Here is a 19,706-nt window from a genome sequence, read left to right on the forward strand (position 1 = left end):
TGGGGGTTATCTCTGGTGAGTTTATCAGCATGTGTGCATATTCCTTTATGTTCCTGTTTTCAATATGTTTTCTTGGTAATGCATTTAGCTGAAGAATAAATGGAAAGGGCTATGTGGTGTAATTGTAGGCATTTATGCTTTTTATAGTCTCTATAAATAAAGCCTCCTGCAAATGCTCACATCGAAGATGTCTTGTTCGCTGGGAATAACACATTATAGGCAGGGAAGTGTGTAGCCAGGAGAAATTCTGGTCAGGAGACATGGCCATCCACCTGGTGCAGGATGGGGAGTCAGAAGAGGAGAGAGGCAGACTGAGTGCCCTTGCTGGACAACAGCAGGTGGCTTGAACTCAGACAACAAATTTGAAGTTGGGGGTGCTGAGTGAACAAACATACTGCAACTGTTGCTGTGGCAGCTTCTATCATCCCACGCTTCTATCAATTCCATGGGGAACATGACTTTGTAAGAAGGTTTGGGGATTTCAGGATTTGTAGGAAACAGATGCAGTGAGTAATAAATCTAATCAAAGCACAAGTTGAGGACAGTTCTACAGTGAGATCTTAAGTATATACTATATGCAGCAAAACCTCAGGCATTTAAATGCTTCAGGAATACTTTATGGCACTCTGGCACTCAAATAATCAGGGAGACAAATCAACAGGCTGAAGGACATAAACAGCAATACGGAGGCAGCAGTGAGAATGTGCGGAGAGATCAGAAGTTGGTTTAGTACGAGTAGAGGTACCAGACAAGGAGATCCGATATCGCAAAGCATCTTCACCATGCACCTAGAGAGATCAATGGACAAGATCAAAGAAGAGGTAGAAGGGATATCTGTGCATGGGATGCGAATCAACAACTTGAGGCTTGTGGATGATATAGTTATCATTGAGGAAGATAAAGAGAAGCTAGCAAGAATGGTGCAGGTGCTAAACAAGGAAGGGTAGCAGTATAGACTGATTATGAACATTGATAAAACAAAAACAATGGTATTTGGAGATAAGGGAATAGGAAGGAAGATCAGTGTAGACGAGTAACAGAGAGGTAGCCATGTTAGTCTGTATTCCAACAAAAAAAATCCCAGAAAAGCCACAGACAGCTGGAATCACAGGTTTTGCCTCCAGCAAACTCCACAATACAGCAGAAAAGCAGCTGGTAGAGCACAGTTGACAGGTGGCTGGTAGGAGTTACTGGTGGGTGGCCAGCAGGGCGGCCAGCCGGAGCAACTAGTGGGTGGCTGGCAGAAGCGGGCGGCCAGCAGGATGGCTGGCAGGAACAACTGGCAGGTGACCAGTGGGGCTCATGGCAAGAGCAAGCAGGACACTGGACCAGCACAAAGGTTGCATTTCCTTAGGCTCAAGGAGGGAATGCACCAGCGTGATGCGCCAGGGCCTGCACATACTGGACATTTGAAGGCAGGTACAGAGAAAGTTTGGGTTTGTGAATGGAACCCTTAAAGTACTGGACTGGTGAGCCTGAAAGGCAAAGGACACTGCTCAATCCATTTGAGCTGGGACAGTTACCTGAGGGTTGATTATGAACTCTGGGCGAAGTATTTTCCCAAGTTAATGCCATATGACTTCTCTGCCTCTTCCATTAAACATTTCTCTGCTACACTCAGACTCTGTGCTTGCGAGTGGTGAAACATTGATTCTCTGAGGTGCCCAGGGGTATGTGAATTTCCTAGGCTATGGGTGGGGGCTTGAGCCGGTTCTATGTGAGATGGATGAAAAGGAACCCATAGATATTGAACCCAACCCTGGTTGCTGCCAACTGCTTCTGGCAGAAGGGTTCAAACTAGAGAATGTAGAGAAGTTCACATATCGGGGGAGCAACATAACGTATGATCTAGACTGTAAGAAGGAAGCAGCGACTAGAAAAGTGAAAGCAAGAGCGAGTTTGAAGACAATGGGTAAGATCTGGAAAAACAAAGCGATTAGCTTTGAAACAAAGCTGAGCATCTTGAAAACGTGCATTCAGCAGCATGTTGTACAGATGTGAGACATGGGTGATAACGGAAGATTCAAAGAGAAGGATATTGGCATTTGAGAGGAGTTGTTATAAAAAGATCCTGAGAATAGGATGGATGCAGAAGGACACCAACAAGAAATTATACAGGAAGATACAGCCAAAAGAGAACCTAGTGCAAAAGGTTATAGAATGGAAGTTGCAGTTATTCAGGCATATCTGCAGAATGAATGGCGAACAAAAAATCAAGACCCTGGTAATCAGCATAATGGACAGTTCAAACAGGAAAGGCAGACCCAACAGAGAATGGTTAGATGATGTAATAGATTGGTGCAGAGCTAGTCCACAAAAACTAAGCCACTCCGCACTGGACAGGGAAAGATGGAAGGAAATAGTGAGCGAGGCATTGGCAACCAACAGGCACTGAGCCCATGGCTGTTGACGATGATGATAATAATTATGTGCTTTACAGTAGCATCTAAGAATCCTAGTCATAGATCATGACCTCACTGTGCTAGGTGCTGTACAATTTTAAAATCTTCAGACTCTGAACACTCAGTTCATATTTTCATGCACCCAATTCCCTAATTCAGCTTGAAAGTGTAATATGGGTGTAGCTGAGAATGTAGGAGGCACAGTTTTCTGTGCTTCTACTACACTGGGGATGGCCATGGTCCTATCCACCTTGCTCCAGAGGACAAACAGCTTGATCAAACTTGATTATTTATTTGGGCTCTGTGTGTAGATGGGCCTTTGTGTGCATGTAAATTCATACGCAAAACAGTTACAGAGCATAAGACAAAGCTAGTCTTGCCAGTTCTCAGGATTGTATAAGGAGTTGACTGTTAGCTTTTCTTTTTTTTTTTTTTTTTAACAAATAGCCTCAATTCCTGGACTGAGGTGATTACTTGAGAAAAACAGCTTTCACTTTTTAAAAAAGTGCGTTTCTTGTGGGGAAGAGCTTCAAAATGTGACCTTTCTAAAGACTTACAGCAGGCAAATAAAGGGAACCCACAATTATTTTTTTAAACCTCATCACTTTTAAACCAGTGTCATCAGTTCTGAAGAGGAGGGATTGTCAATACCCCCAGTCAGGAAAATAAGTTCTCTACTTAAACCCCCATTCAGAAGAATGCATAATCTGAAAGCATATTAACAATCCCATTGACTTTCTCAACTTGGGCCTATATGCTGGTGGCAGATTCACCAGCCAGGAGGGAAAATTCAAGTCCCAGCTCCAAGGTACTTCAAATCCCTGTTCCCAGGGCTCACTTTTTAGTGAACAAAGGAGGCCCCAAAAAGAGAACAATTAATTCCAAATTGGGTCAGGTTAGAAGAAGCTCATTAAGTTTGTTTGTCCAGCTTTTTTCTCCAAGCCTTCTTCCCCCACATAACAAACAAACAAGTTGTTAGATCAGTGCCCTTCACACAGCGACAGACGAGACTTACGCAATTTCTATGTAGCACTCTCAAGTTCCCCTCTATCAAGGGCCTTAATTACAATTCATCAGAATAAACAAAATGTTTTCTGCATCAAACCACAAGATTTCATCCCTCTCCCTCAAGCCTGCATTAATTTATGTTCATTCAACTTGAAAGGGAATCAGAGAGTCTTTTTGACACTCAGTCACAGTGCAGTGAAATGATGGCGACTTCCTAAGTAAGAATTTCGCAGGTGTTCATTTGTTAGCTTAACTAAGTTATTCTTGTTCCTTTCTTCCTTACAGTGACAACATTCATGTCCCAATGGAGTGCTCTGCAATGCTCTGGGCATTGGTAACCCAGGGTTTTGGGTTCCCTGATGAAAGGGGGCAGTTGAGGATTGGAGAAGAATTTTTAATGTTTGTCTTTAACCATTTAAGGTAACCAGAAACTATAGTAACAGGCACTTAATACAAGATATTTTTACCACAAGATTGAAAATCTCTATTCTGACACCCTTGGGATCTGACTGGTGCTGAATGAGAGAGTTTGACGATCCACGGGAGGTCAGTTATTGTCTAGTGGGATTACCAACACTTTCACTGCTTACTGGGCTTGTAGAAGACATTTATCAGTAAATTTGAGCTAAACAGCAGCACAGAACATGAAGAGCCAGGACTGGTGGCTGCAAAAAATGGTTAGTCACCTCTTGTAACAAGCAGTTCTTCAGGGTGTGTTGTTCATGTCCATTCCGACTAGGTGAGCACATGCACACACCATAGCGGGAATATTTTTATCCCAGCAGCTACCTGTAGGGTCAGCCTGGGCACTCTCTGGAGTGGCAGCACCCCACTGGCCCCTCTCCTCCCCAGTTCCTTCTTGCCATCTAGTCTGACAGCTGAGAAGGAGGGTGGGTATTGGAATGGACATGAACAACACATCTCAAAGAGCAAGAGTTATGGGAGGTAACTGTTTTTAATTCTTCGAGTGCTTGTTCATGTGCTTTCCAATTCAGAGATACACAACCTCTTATTAGGGGGTGGGGCTGGAATTCTGGACTGACTGTAGTGCAGCACGACTGAAGGAAGTGCATTGTCCCTCGGTGGACTGTGTAATGAGCAGTAAAAGTATGTGTGGATGACCAGGCCGCTGCCCTACAAATCTGACTGGGAATGGAGGACAGAAAGGCTGATGACAAGGCCTGAGCTCCTGTGGACTGTGCAGTAATAAGAAATGGGGTCAGCCCTGCCAAGTTATAATGCTCCCTTAAGCATGACACAATCCAAGATGATATCCTCTGAGAGGATACGGGTTGACTCTTCATCATATCTGTTACTGCAACAGAAAGCTGGGAGAACTTTCAAAGGGGATTTGTCCGGTCCAGGTGGAACACCAGTGCTCTCTGAACAGCCAGAGACTGAAGGCTCTGCTTCCTGAGCAAGGAGTGGGGCTTAAGATAGAACCCAGGGGACGCGTCTACACTAGGTACTAACGTCAAAGTTAACTTCAAAGCTAGGCACTATATCGAAGGAGCCAGCAGAGAGTCTGCACACATTTTCCCTTACTTCAAAGTAGAAAGCCCAACTTTGATGTCCTTACTCCATTCCTGGGAGTGGAGTAGTTTAACTTCGAAGTAGGGTGTGTGTAGATGCTCTACTTTGAAGTTGCTTACTTCAAAGTTATTTTTGTAATGTAGACACAGCCAGGGAGAAATATATCTTGGTTTAAATGGACCTGAGAGATCACCTTTGTCAGAAAAGCTGGGTGGGGATGAAGTCACACCCTGTTTTTATGAAACACCGTGTAGGATGGGACTGAGGTAAGACCTTTGAGTCTGGACACCCTTCTGCCCAATGTAACTGCCACTAGCTACCTTAAATGACAGGTAGAGAAGGGAACAGAAGGCCAAGGGATCCAAGGGTGGATCCATCAAGCTTAGTTAAAATCAAATTAATGTCCCAGGGAGGTACAGGCTGACGTGTCTGTGGGTGGAGCCGTTCCATGCCTTGAGAAAGCGGTGGACCATAGGTTTAACAAAAACAGAGTGGCCTAGGGTACCTGGGTAGAAGGTGAACATTGCCACTAAGTGAAGCCTGATAGATGACAACAACAGGCCATGTTGTTTCAGGGAGAAGAGATAATTGAGAATGGCCAAGATCAGTGGGTTACCAACAGGGTGAACCCCTGGTGCTCTTACACCATGAAAGCCTCCTCCATTTAGCCAAATATCAGGTGATACCATTGCTGGGAATGCTGGTGCCATACTTGGCGTAATCAGTGCTGCAGAAGAGCACATCTGTGCTGGGGGAACTGACCGTGCTGAAGGACGTGTTGGTGCCAGGACCAAGGGAAATAACAGTTCTGGTGCAGACAGCGCCAGTAAGTCTGTTACCCATAATAGTATCCATATTGCCAGTGCTGCTGGAGGGACAAGCTCACTGAAGCCACTGAAGTCAACCTGGAGGGGGACTGAGGTGGTTGGCCCTGGCTCTGGTAGAAAGCCCAAGGTGTCCAAAAGGGCCACTGTGTGGAAGGTTGCCACTGCCTAAGCCACAGTGCTGGGTGAGATTGCTGGTTCATTCTGGATGAGGCTCTTTCACTCCTGCTAGAACTCCTGCTGCACCTATCAGTGTCCGACTCTGAGAGGCCTGCAACACCAAGGACCAGGGTGGTGCTGTGCTCCTGGACCCCAAGGGTTCTCAACTACGGGAGCAGTGTTTGAGGAAGTGCTGTTTTGGTATCACAGCTCACTGTGGGCAAGTGTGTCATCACTGCTGGCTTGCCCTGGGATGGCAGGTGGGCACCTGTATGCTTCAGAAACTTGCGTCTCAGAGATGTGAAAGGTTTTATAGTCCACATAAAACTTCACCGTTCTAAATGCCTCCAGCATTAATGGCAGCAGAACGTCTCCATGATGCAGGGGTAGAGAACGTGGCTTCACACACCCAAGGCCAGCAGGAATCAACACAGAGACCTGTTGAAGCATGGCCCACAAAGTGTGGCCCTGCTTGGGTCATGCTCTGGGCAGTTCCCTGTGTTTCAAGGCAGGAGAGTGACCTCTCTGCCTCCTCTTTGAGGAACCAGCGATTCAGAGCAGTGTCTGCATGCCGGATCTCTCGGTGCCGAATGCTTCAGCCGCTTGTCCTTGGCCAGTGCTGAAGTTGGTGCTGGTGCACTGTGCACTGAAGATGATGGACTTGGTGCTGAGTCAGCAGACAAATGTTCCTGAAGCTGTAAAGTGGCTTTGATCAGTAAAGCTGCTGTGCTCTGTCCTTCAAAGTTCTTGAAGGTCTTGCAAATGGAGCAATGGGCCCTTTTGATGTCTTTCCCCCAGAAACTTCAGACAGGAAGTGCTGGGGGTTGGGGGTCACTCCTGTGCACGCACTTGACACAGGTATCATAGATGTTAAAGCCCAGTGACTTCAGCATGCCCTGGTGCTCAGGATTCAAGGAAAGGGAGATACGCTCCCCGCAAAGAATCCTCCTAATAAACTACAAACTTGTAAAACAACTAAGAATTGAGTATAACAATAGAAAAATCCCTTTTTACATTACAACACTGACTAACTGCTATGACACTCACTGAACAAGCATAGGAGAGTTCCAGCTATCCTCAAAGGCAGTAAGAAGGAACTGGAGAGGGGAAGGGCTGTCAGGACATTACATGGGTGCCATGGATGTGCCACTCAGGCTGACACCCAGGCTGACCCTATGGCTAACTGCTAAGGTAAAAATCTTCTGTCTATTGTGCACGTATGAGCTCACACATTGAATTGAAATGGACATGAACAAGCACTCAAAGAAGAAACAAACAATTTTTACAGAACACTGGAAAACTTGGCCATTCCCATGATATCTGAACACCTGGCTAATTAAAATCATGCCGGACCACAGATGTTACCAGACTAGAGTGTCAGATTAGAGAGGTTCAACTCATAGTTTAACTGTGAGTCAATCGTTTTGAAGTTAAGATTCATGTATCTGAAAATTGGAGTACATTATATTGTGCCATTGTGGGCCCCAGGCTGAAGTCTGAACATTTTGTAATAATATTAGTAATATAACTACCACCACGAGGTTTCCTACGATGGGATAAAAAGTTACTTCCACATCACTAGGCTAGTTAGCTTTTTTTGTTTGTTTAAATAATAACACAGAAATCCATAAAATTAGTTACTGAGCACATGATTACTCTTCAATTTAAAGAACATTAAGTTCTAATTCTTTTCTTCTTTATATTTTTAAGCGCAATTCCTGCCCTAAAGAGCTTGCATGAGAGGGAAGGAAGGAGGATAAAGAGACACACATTCCATGCCAACTTCCTTCAACTATTCTTAACAGAGAGCTTCACCACTATTCTGAATGAACGATTTCTGAAGAAGCCAAGTGTGAACCCGGGGTGTTCCCTCGCTGTGCCGACTGGACACTGCATAAATTTTATTTAGTCCAAGTTTATGTTTTACCTGAGATATGACTCTATTGGTACATCAGACAATGAAAACAAACCACATCCTTCACTTTCTCCCACAAATTTGGCTCTTCCTAGGATTTCCCTTTTTTCCCTCAGACCGTAGTTTCTTCTGCTCAACACTAATAGCCAAAGGATAGTGAATGAGAAACACCTGACACCAAGAGTGAAGCAGAAATCAATCTGCCTCTCCCTGAATAGTTCCAGTATGAGTTAATCCAGGGAGACAACTCCATCACACTCATGTTCTCTCACCTCTTCAGTCAATGGCCTCCATGCTGAAGTATGCAAAATTGCCCACTGATGCTAATTAGAACAAGTGGTACAGATTGCAGGTCTCTCTTCAAATTAGTAGTGTATCCATATTGTGGCACAACTTGCTTTTATGTATGTGCAGTTTCTAAGGAAACCTCTACATTCCACTGTACCTTCCAAAGAACTGCTGCTTAACAGGTCAAATGCAGACAGTAGTAGGTGAAAGGTTGGCTCCACCATCAATGGGAATTCAGTCAGTAGCTTTCACCCACAATCGAAGCACTCATTACACTCTGTCTGAATATGGTATGTTGTCATCATATCATTAATTCATTTGGAAGATGGGAGACTTTACTGTGGGGACTCTCCCCCCGCCCCCAGCCTTTTTTTTTTTTAATCTTTCTATGGATATATTATACCTTGGTTTAGCCTTAATTTTAATTAGAACTGTTTGGAAACTTTTGAACGTTCAAAAAAAATCTCCTCCACTGTCCTCCCCCTCCTCCCACTCCCAAAAAACCAGGAAAAAATAAGCAAAAAAATTCATCTCTGTGTTCCTTGGGTTTTGGCCAAGTCTCATTTAATTATTTTCTTCTTGTTTATCTTCCCTATCACAAAAGCAGAGGAAATAAACTAAGCTATGAATCTGACTCTTTCCCTTAAGGCAAATCCATGACACTTTGGGAAGAAGACTCTTTGGCTCACAGAAAATATGGCTCTGGGAGTTCCTGAGAAGAAACTACATGGATGGCAATCGCAGCAAAACAGGAAACTTTCTGCACTTAGAAAAGCATTTAAGTACTAAAATCTGGCTCATCTTCCACACAGTTCAGCCCAACTGGCTGACAGATTTATCAGTTTTGGGGTTCAATTAGATTGTGTCTGCTGTTGATTTAATTCACTCCTTTGATTTCAGCGTGAATCACATAAAAACCAAACTTTGCTGGGGCATAAAGAGATACCGAATCCAAAAAGGAGAACAAAGTAAACAGACATGGTAAGAAGATTTCTGAAGGTACTACAAGTACAAGACGCTAAATACTAGCTCCAAACATATGCTGACCTACACTATTACACCAAACCTGCATTAAAGCCAAAGACTTGCTAAGTTTTAGGTTAAGTTGCATTTAAAAATGGAGTTAGCTTTCAAAAATGGATGGCTAGAGCACAGCGGGCAGGGGTTGTCTTCACAATGCATGCAAGTTTTATAACACTACATAGTTATCCCAAGAGAAAGCAAATTTTCAGCGATTATATTTAGGAGCCCACATAAAAAATGTGTAAAATGTTGGACCACAACTTTGAAATCTTGTGAGCTTTAACCAGTTTAACATATATTCATATATTAAAAATTCACAATACATGTTTTTGGTATCACTTGTATTTCCAACTGCAGTAGGTGAAAATTTTTAAAACAAAACCATTTTTATTTTTTAAAAATGTACAGGTTGAACCTCTCTAATCTGTAACTCTCTCATCTGGCAAACTCCATATCCAGCATTATTTTAATTAGCTGGACAAGTACATATCATGAGTCTTGTCAAGTTTCCCGAGGTCCTATAAAGTTTGTTTACAGCTACCAGAGTCCTGGCCTGCAGTGTTCTGTGCTGCTATTTAGCTGTAATTTATCCTTATATGTCTTCTAAGAGCTCAGTAAGCACTGGAAGCGTTGGTGGTGTGGGAGACAATATTGACTTCCCATTGTCTGGCAAGTCTCTCGTCTGGCACTGGTCAGGTCCTGAGGGTGCAGGATGGGAGAGGTTCATTCTGTAATTACTTCTCAAAATCATTCATTCTTTTATGACCAAAACAAACAACTATTTCTTTTTCATTCCCCATCACCATTTATCCTTTTATAAACCACTTTTTGAGTGGCAAACAGGGAAATAGGAAAATAAAGAGGAAGGATAAAGAAAAAATGGGGAGAAATATGGAAAAATTGAAAATATCCAGTTAAATGCTGTAAACATTTTTGAAAAGTTAAAAATCTGCTTTAAAAACAAACAAAAAATTCAAATGTCTGAAAATTTGCATTTTTTATGTATTTGTTTTTGTCTGGTATTTTTTCAGCTCTGTTTTCATCCAGGACTGCAATAGTTTATTTATGTCCCCAAAGCCTTAGTGATAACCAAAGTGATTTATGTTAATAGTTTTGAGAAAATTTTGAGATTCTTCTGAGTGAGACATATTATTTTGTACAAAAACAGAGTATGATAAGATTCGGAAAAGATTTTTACTTGTTTGTGTAAAACAGGGCTTTATACATTTTGCATGCTACAGCCTATAAATATATGTTGATTGTGTTTATATTAATTTTGATAAACATGTTTTGCCTCAGTTAAAAGTAACATCTATGTAACAAGGGGTTGCACAATTATGCTAAAATATTCTGTACATTTATATTATTTGCACGAATTAGCTATAATCAAATTTCTGAATTATGAAAGTGGTTTGAGAATGGGCTTAAAAGGCTATGCTATAAAAGATGGAGAGCAGGCATGTTTTCAGAGATTTCTTTCTCAGTGTATGTGAAAATCCAAGAGAGACAATACAAAAATGAGGGATGATTACCATTACTAGTTATAGATTTCTGGTTCTTTTTTTTCAATCACACCTGTTGCTGTAACAGTTTATAAAGTCCCAAATAAATTTAAAGCATTTTTGCTGAACTGCGGTTACAAGAGATTTTCAGGACCATAAAAGAAAGAACAAAAATTCCAGTAATTTCTTTTTCTTATTTACTTGGTTACTTCGGAGTTCATGATGACTTCTTTTCCTTTGGTTATAGCTGAACAGTTTGACAGATTACTGTGACAAGGTTACCCTTAAACTGATAAAAGGTTTGATAGTGTTGGTACATTTGTCAAAATGTCTGACATCACGTGTAATGGAGTCTGCACTAGGAGTACCAATGGCACCACAGTCGGCTATTTTCTATTCAGTGTTCATGACACACCACATAACATGGAAATATATAAAAGTTCAGAGGGGTTAGCTAAAGCAGCCACTCAGCAAGCATGAATACCTCACAATTTTTCCTGTTTTTTCCACTATAATACAATCTGCTTTTATAATCACTCACCAAAATGCACCTAAAAATGCTGAATGCAGTTTGAAGGGTGAGCATCTTACCAGTATAAATTTGGAAAAGAAAATACAATAAACTCTTTCATATCCAGCATGCTATCATCTGGATCTCCCAAATAACCAGCATTTTAATTATCAGTAGATTTTAGTTTAAAAAGGAAATAGCAACTAGAATAGTGAAAGCAAGAGCGAGTTTGAAGGCGATGGATAAGATCAGGAAAAGCAAAGCAATTAGCTAAGACCAAAGCTGGGCGTCTTGAAAATGTGTGCATTCAGCAGCATGTTGTACAGATGTGAGACATGGGTGATAACGAAAGATTCAAAAAAAATATTGGCGTTTGAAAGGAGTTGTTATAGAAAGTTTCTAAGAATAGGATGGATGCAGAAGGTCACCAATTAGGAATTCTATAGGAAGATACAGACGAAAGAGAACCTGCTGCAGGAGGTTATAAAACGGAAGCTACAACTATTTGGATATATTTGCAGAATGAACGACGAACGAAAAATCAAGACCCTGGTATTCAGCATAATGGATGGTTCAAATAGGAGAGGCAGACCCCACAGAGAATGGATAGACGATGTAGTAGATTGGTGTGGAGCTAGTCTACAGAAAGTAAGCCACTCTGCACTGGACAGGGGAAGATGGAAGCAAATAGTGAGAGAGGCATCAGACACAAACGGGCACTGAGCCCACAGTTATTGATGATGATGATGAGATTTTAGTTACGTTTCCCTTAAGTACAGTATAGTGAAAATAAATACAAATAAATACAGCAAATACAGTATAAGTTTACAGTGTACAGTACTACTGTTGTTGCTAAATAAAGTACTCTGCATACATTTTTCTTTGTTTCTTAATATTTAATCTTGTTCTTTAGTATTATGCGTTGCTAGGTATACCTCTTTAATCCAGAATATTTGAATACCTGGCAACCTCCCGGTCTCTGGGCTGCTGGATATGGAAGAGTTTACTGTATTGTACTATGAGAAACTAACTTAGTTGCAAATTTTTTCAACATTCCATTGGCTACAACAGAAGAAAAAAAAGTGTTTTAACATCTTTCTTCCTCAGACCTGCCAAGCATCACACACAGTGTCTAGCACAATTTTTCTGATCAAATGTAGGAAGTGCAGAGTTGCACATCACATTAAATTGAAACACAAGTAAATACTACCTACCATTTATCTCAAAGCAGAATCAATTTCAGTTCAAATTCTAGGGTTAAGATCAGATTGATTCTTACATTAGCAAATCCATGTACTTGATATGCTGATTGGCAACAGAAAGTCTTAAAGGTGCCATTCAACTTTGGAAGAAAGAAGACCATAAATACAACATTGTAGGATTCCATAGTTATCTCTTATTTCCCTACCAATGTCCTGATTCTACAGCAAAAATATATTTTGCTTATTTCTAGACCTAATAACTCAATATGGGCACTGAAAGTCAAGCTGGGTTATTTCCTTCTTGTGCATCACCGCCAGTAATAAAAATTTAGAAAATCAAATTATACCCTCAACTGTACCTTTATTATCCATTAGATTCAACTGATTTGCTTAGCTAACTCCCTTGTGATTTGATTTTAGTAAACAATTCTGTTGATGCACCAGGAGGAACAAAATTTAGCTATGTGGACTCTACAGCATTAACAATAGTGCTTTTTTTGTTTTGTTTTGTTTTTTTGTGCTGTTAATTGCTGGTACTGAGTACCAGCATCTCGGCAGTCCCAGACATGGGATTGACTGGGGGAGAGGGGCACAAGGAGCTGATTAACAGAAGCAAAAATCAGTAACAAATTGTCACTACAGTTGGCAGAAATGATTCCAAATACATGCAGCGAGCAGATCTGTTGAATAAGATGCTGACATTTTTATATCATCCGTTCTAAGAGGATGTTTTGGTACACGCCCAAATTCACTTTCTAACATGCTTCTCAACTTTCAGACCTTACAGTGTGAGATGCAGGAATCCAAAGATGTGGGGAAGTGAAAATGTGAGAACACCTCTGTTTTGTTGTATGTTCAGCTTGAATTCCAATTTTTGACTGTAAAATCTCTAACAGTAGATGTTGTCTCCTGATGTAAATTAATGAAACAAAAGAAAATATGGAGAAACAAATTCAGTCTCATGCAACCATAAGGACCCCCTCCCCAGAACTGGATACCAGAAGATTACGAACTCCAGATCTTTTGATCTCCAAGCGCAGTCATCAGCCATTTGAGCTAAAGAAGTCACTGTTATCCTTTATGTTCATCACTCACTACCAGGTACATCATGCATCTAAATTCTAGTTTTGAAAATCTCTGTCTACAAGCTGAAAGTCTAGCTTGGACAGTCAAATGTATTCATTTCAAACTGGAGGACATTAAATATTTTAATGGCACTTACGGCTGGCACAGCTTGATAAGGTCCTGGTCAGTGGTGCCGGGTGGAAGGCCTCGAATGTACAGGTTGGTTTTACTCAACTGTTCCCCACTGCTGTTGTTGCTGCTGTTGTTGCTGCTGTTTGTGCTGGGGCTGGGTGGAGCCATGGGGTGGGGAGCTGGTGCATAGGACTGCTGGAAGTGAAAAAAAACCTGTTATTGGAAAATAAACTCATCACCAGTTTGTCTGTCTTACTGAAGCAGGTAGAAATTACTTCATGGTAGCTTTGTACCCCGCTAACACGGACAGCGATTAATTATGGGCTTGGAATTGATTCCTCCCCCACCCCCTGCTCTCTTTTAGTGACAAAGACAATACATGATAAACTTTTTTTTAAAAAATCTGAAATAAAAGCAGTTACACGTGCATTTTGCACTTTTTTCCTATCACTTAATGCAATACTACCATGGTGAACACTTAGGAACAACATTTATTAAATGAAGATAACATACAGCACATGTTTTAAAATCCAGGTACTCTATGATCCATTCATTGTGGAACCTGGCTGAGGAAAGGCGTTGTCTTGATAGGTTGAGACCAAGAATCTCATGTGCATAAAAGTGTCAGCAGCTATTAGCCATAGGAGAAGAAAGGCTGGATACCCAAAGCACATGCTGTTATGCTGGGCATAAACTGGATGGTCTTGACAGCGCAAACAAGGCCAGAGTTAGGTGATCTGGTCTTAACATCTTTGACTATACACAAGTCACACAACCTAGCTGAAAAAGGGCACTGAGGGATGGAGGCAGGTTTATGAGGGAAACGGCATTCACAACACATTCCCCTGACCTCCAAGACATACATAAGAGAAAAGAACACATAAAAGCATGTTTAAAAGCCTTCTTATCTATGTCTAATATAGGGCCACATCTTTTAAATTTAGTGTCTAACACTTCAGTGGATCCCTACCCTGTACTTACTTCTGATTCCTGTTTGTAAAACAATATCTGGGGGGAAAGAGGGGTTCTTAGAAGGAGAAAAAAAATGATCCAGATTGTCAAAAAGGATGACAAGTTTTTCACAGATAAAGAAAAACCTTAGCTACAAAATTCAGAGCTAGAGCAGACCTTCCCCAAGCTTGAGAGTGTTCAGATGTGGTGATTTGGTTTGACCGATTAAAGAAACTGCAGCGTTAGCCAGGAAGTACTCAGGTAAGTGAGAGAAGGAAGCAAAACTCTGAGGCTGCTTCTACATGTGCCATTGCGGAGCGATTAAATGATTTCTTTGCTTCAGTCTTCACGGCTGAAGATGTTACAGAGGTTCCTAAATCTGAGCCAGCCTTTTTAGGCAACAAATCTGAGGAACTCACTCAGATTGAAGTGACATTAGAGGAGGTTTTGGAATTAATTGATAAGCTGAATAGTAACAAGTCGCCAGGACCAGACGGCATTCACCCAAGGGTTCTGAAAGAACTCAAATGTGAAATTGCGGAGTTATTAACAGTGGTTTGTAACCTATCCTTTAAATCCACTTTGGTACCAAATGACTGGAAGACGGCCAATATAACACCAATATTTAAAAAAGGCTCTAGAGGAGATCCTGGCAATTATAGACCGATAAGTTTAACATCAGTACCAGGCAAATTAGTAGAAACACTAGTAAAGAGTAAAATTGCAAGGCATATAGAAGAGCACGAATTGTTGGGCAAAAGTCAGCATGGTTTCTGCAGAGGGAAGTCGTGTCTGTCTAATCTATTAGAATTCTTTGAAGGGGTTAATAAACATGCGGACAAGGGGCACCCAGTGGACATAATATACCTAGATTTCCAGAAAGCCTTTGACACGGTCCCACACCAAAGGCTTTTATGTAAATTAGGTGGTCATGGGATAGGAGGAAAGGTCCTTTCATGGATCGGGAATTGGTTAAAAGACAGAAAACAAAGGGTTGGAATAAATGGTAAATTTTCACAATGGAGGGGGGTAACTAGTGGTGTTCCCCAGGGCTCAGTCCTGGGACCGATCCTGTTCAACTTGTTCATCAATGATCTAGAAAATGAGGTAAGCAGTGAGGTGGCAAAGTTTGCAGATGACACCAAGTTGTTCAGGACAGTCAAAACCAAAAGGGATTGTGAAGAACTACAAAAAGATCTCAGCAAACTGAGTGATTGGGCAGCAAAATGGCAAATGAAATTTAATGTGGGTAAGTGTAAGGTAATGCATGTTGGAAAAAATAACCCAAATTACACGTACTACATGATGGGGTCAAATTTAGCTACGACAGATCAGGAAAGGGATCTTGGAGTTATAGTGGATAGTTCTCTGAAGACATCCACGCAGTGTGCAGCGGCAGTTAGTAAGGCAAATAGGATGTTAGGAATTATTAAAAAAGGGATCGATAATAAGACAAAAGAGATCATACTTCCCCTATATAAAACTATGGTACGCCCACATCTCAAGTACTGCGTGCAGATGTGGTCTCCTCACCTCAAAAAAGATATATTGGCATTAGAAAAGGTTCAGAAAAGGGCGACTAAGATGATTAGGGGCTTGGAAAGGGTCCCATATGGGGAGAGGCTAGAGAGACTGGGACTTTTCAGTTTGGAAAAAAGGCGATTGAGGGGCGATATGATAGAGATATATAAAATCATGAATGGTGTGGAGAAAGTGAATATAGAAAAATTATTTACCTTTTCCCATAATACAAGAACTAGGGGACACCAAATGAAATTGATGGGTAGTAGGTTCAAAACTAATAAAAGGAAATTTTTCTTCACACAGCGCACAGTCAACCTGTGGAACTCCTTGCCCGAGGAGGCTGTGAAGGCCAGGACTCTATTAGGGTTTAAAAAAGAGCTTGATAAATTTTTGCAGGTTAGGTCCATAAATGGCTATTAGCCAGGGATAAAGTATGGTGCCCCAGCCTTCATAACAAGGGCAGGAGATGGATGGCAGGAGATAAAACACTTGATCATTGTCTTCTGTTCTCCTTCTCTGGGGCACCTGGCATTGGCCACCGTCGGCAGATGGGATGCTGGGCTTGATGGACCTTTGGTCTGACCCAGTATGGCCATTCTTATGTTCTTATGTGCCACCTCCTGTCAGAGGTGACACAGTAATGAGGCAATTTGAAGCAGGCTAATGAGGTGCTAATATTCAGCACCTCAGTAGTGTAACAGTGGCCACCCAAATTTCAAAGTGCAGCCTTCGAATTGCAGATTGACAGTGAAGATGGGAGCAGCTTCGAAATAAGCGCCCCACTTCGGCATTCCCTTACTCTGATCTAGTTCTGTGGGAGTAAGGGAATGCCGAAGTGGGGCACTTACTTCAAAGCTGCCCCCATCTGCACTGTCAATCTGCAATTTGAAGGCTGCACTTTGAAATTCATGCAGCCACCATTATGCTAGGGAGGAGCTAAATATGCACATTAGCACTCATCGAACTGCTTCAAACTGCCTCATTACAAATGCCACCTTCAACAGGAGGTGGCATGTGTACAAGCAGCCTGAGTGTCACCAGCAGTCAGGAGACATCAACAGTGACTACAGGCGGTCCCCAACTTACAAACACATTGACTTATGACCATTCGTACTCACGACCAACCTCCAGCTCACCCCCCATGCAACCCAGCTCACCTCCCCCAGCAGGGGCTCCAGCCGCAAAGCTGGGGCTCCCCTCCAACCCCCACAGACCCAGCTCCAACCCTGTTCCCTAAACCCCCTGCACACCCAGACCTTGACCCCCCACCCAGCCCCAACCTCCACGGACCCAGACCCACCGCCCCAACCTCTGGGTGGCCCCATAAAATGCATGGGACTCCAACCTGCCCCCGCTCAAGCACCACACCCTGGTGCACCCCCCTTCAACCCCCCCACGCATCCCCAGCTGACTTCCCCCGCCAGCACATGCTGGGCTGTCAGCTGCCAGGGCTCATGGGGCTCCAGCTGTCAACCGCTGCAGATGCATGAGACTCTACCCTCCCAGCAATCTCCCTGCCCCAGTTCACCCCTGTTCAACTCCCCCCCCCGCAATCCTCCACAGCCCCAGCTCACACTCCCTGGCATGCGGGGCTCCAGCTTCAATCTGTGCCCAGGGCTCCCAACCCCCAGCACATGGGGCTCCAGCTCCAACCTCTCTACCCACCACACCTGCAGCCACAGCTCCAACCTCCTGGCCAGGCTCAACCCCCACTCCAACCCCCTGCTGCCCGGGTCCAATCCCCTGCATGCCTCAGCTCAACTGCACCCTCCCACCACCCCTGCCACCACAACCTACTCCAGGCTTAACCCACTGCCCCCTCCCAGGGCCCCAACCCAAGCCCTCCCTGACTTCACGAAACTCAAGGTATGCGGGGGTTGTGTGTAATACAACTTGTGTACCTCAAGGGATTACAGTATAAGGATATTTCCAACTTAGGACCAAATCAAGATATGAGCAGGTGTTTGGAACATAACCCATTCATAAATTGGGAACTATCTGTAGATGTCAGACCAGGGATGAGTTAATGGCAACATAGTAATAAGCCTATGCAGGCAAAATGAAAGTAATTTGGTGTCCCACTGTGATGACAGTTGTGTAACCAATATCATATGTGTACACTCTGATACTTCAGTTCTGCAGTTACATCTCGATTAAGCAAAACATTTAAGTGCCCACCTAACTTAGAGTCCATTTCACTTCACAGGCAGTGCTCAAAGTTATGCTCAATCGCTATCTTCAGTAGCTGGCACTTTTGAAAACTGGAAGCTTTAAAACACTTTCAAGCTCCCAACTAGCTTCATTTAGAAGAACAAAAAATATTCAAAAGACAGGGATAGATGGTAGATGAACTTGGGCTCACTGTGAGTAAAAGCTATGAGCCTTTGATGAGGTATACACGAGTAACACATTTCCAAGAGTTCCTTTCTCTGACCAACCACTCTCTGCCCCTCTTCCCAACTTGTGTCACCTAACCAAGGTGGAACACAAAATCAAGTGTTAAGGCTTAAATACATTTCTACTGTCTAGTGGGCTGTGATCTGGTTCAGCAGGATTCTCTGGAGAGAAAATAAAACGTATCAAACACTATAATGGTACAGTAGCTAGGAAACACATTCAGTCTGATCGACAGCTAAGGGAAAAATTACTGTCTGTGATTCTTTCCCTCAGAGTCTATGGAGCCTTTTTGATAATACACGAGTATCATATGACCTTGCACACAACTTTTATGACAGGGTAATCCTTACCCTCTCAAGTAGCAATGTCATTGCCATAAATAGAGGTTCAATGCAGTAGTACTGGGAAGATACTGTGGAATCATCTGAATAGCTTTCCCAGTATTATGGTGCTTCACGGACTTATATTCTCCCTTGCATAGACTGTACTCTCAGGTTAAAAAATATAATTTAATTCCATACAAATACAAATACATGACTATCAAAATACTAGATGGTGTCCATGCCTAGAAGTATGTTTTGTGGGATGTGCAATATATTTCTGTTGTCTGCAGGACTAGTGTACATTTGGGTGGGGGTTGGTTCTCATCCACATACAAGCCAACAGCCAAGTACTTTGTTTACAGTAGATGTGTGGGTTCAATACACAGAAAGCTGGAACAATGTATTTTCCAGTTTTCTTTATGCTAGTTCTGCAGATGTTGAGTGCATGTAATGTAGCAAGATCAAGATAACATGATCTTTATACCCTCCACTTTAGACCCCCTTTTAAGTTCAATTTATATATCGAATGTGCATCTGTAACCTATTCGGTGCAGGAACATATTTCACAAGTCAACAAAATGCCACACATGTTAATTATAAGTTATTATTATACATCTTAGCTTGGGTTCAATATGTAAATAGCTTTTTTCACACTAAATAAATGTCCTAAAACTTAGTGGAAAAGACAAGATACACCTTACAAATGCAAAGAACAATTTTCCTTTTGATACCAGCTATTTATCTTCTTACACAGAGGAAAACACTAGATGCCTGATTCTAATTTAAACTAAGGCCACTTTGTACCACTCTGCAGAGTAAAGGGTATAAAGTATACACTGACACTAATATCAAGGCCAGAGCAATGTACTGTGCCCTCAGCGTAAATGAAAATCAAGTGCTAGGATGGAAAAACTTTCAAACTCCGTCTGAGCATACACCGGCCATAG

At 42.3% G+C, this 19,706-nt stretch overlaps 1 protein-coding gene across 11 annotated transcripts in view; it reads right to left on the reverse strand.

Moving 5' to 3' along the window:
* Positions 1-19,706, reverse strand: part of RBMS3 (RNA binding motif single stranded interacting protein 3) — a 1,098,743-nt gene that overhangs the window by 483,625 nt on the left and 595,412 nt on the right. For 8 of the 11 annotated variants that reach the window (XM_074984401.1, XM_074984402.1, XM_074984409.1 and 5 more), the window contains one exon: positions 13,590-13,759. In XM_074984401.1, the coding sequence (XP_074840502.1) occupies positions 13,590-13,759 (170 nt within the window). The remainder of the gene's footprint in view (positions 1-13,589; positions 13,760-19,706) is intronic. The other 3 variants (XM_074984403.1, XM_074984407.1, XM_074984411.1) reach the window with 1 other exon arrangement.

Source organism: Carettochelys insculpta, chromosome 2, assembly GCF_033958435.1.
Source record: "Carettochelys insculpta isolate YL-2023 chromosome 2, ASM3395843v1, whole genome shotgun sequence".
NCBI classification, from domain to species: Eukaryota; Metazoa; Chordata; order Testudines; family Carettochelyidae; genus Carettochelys; species Carettochelys insculpta.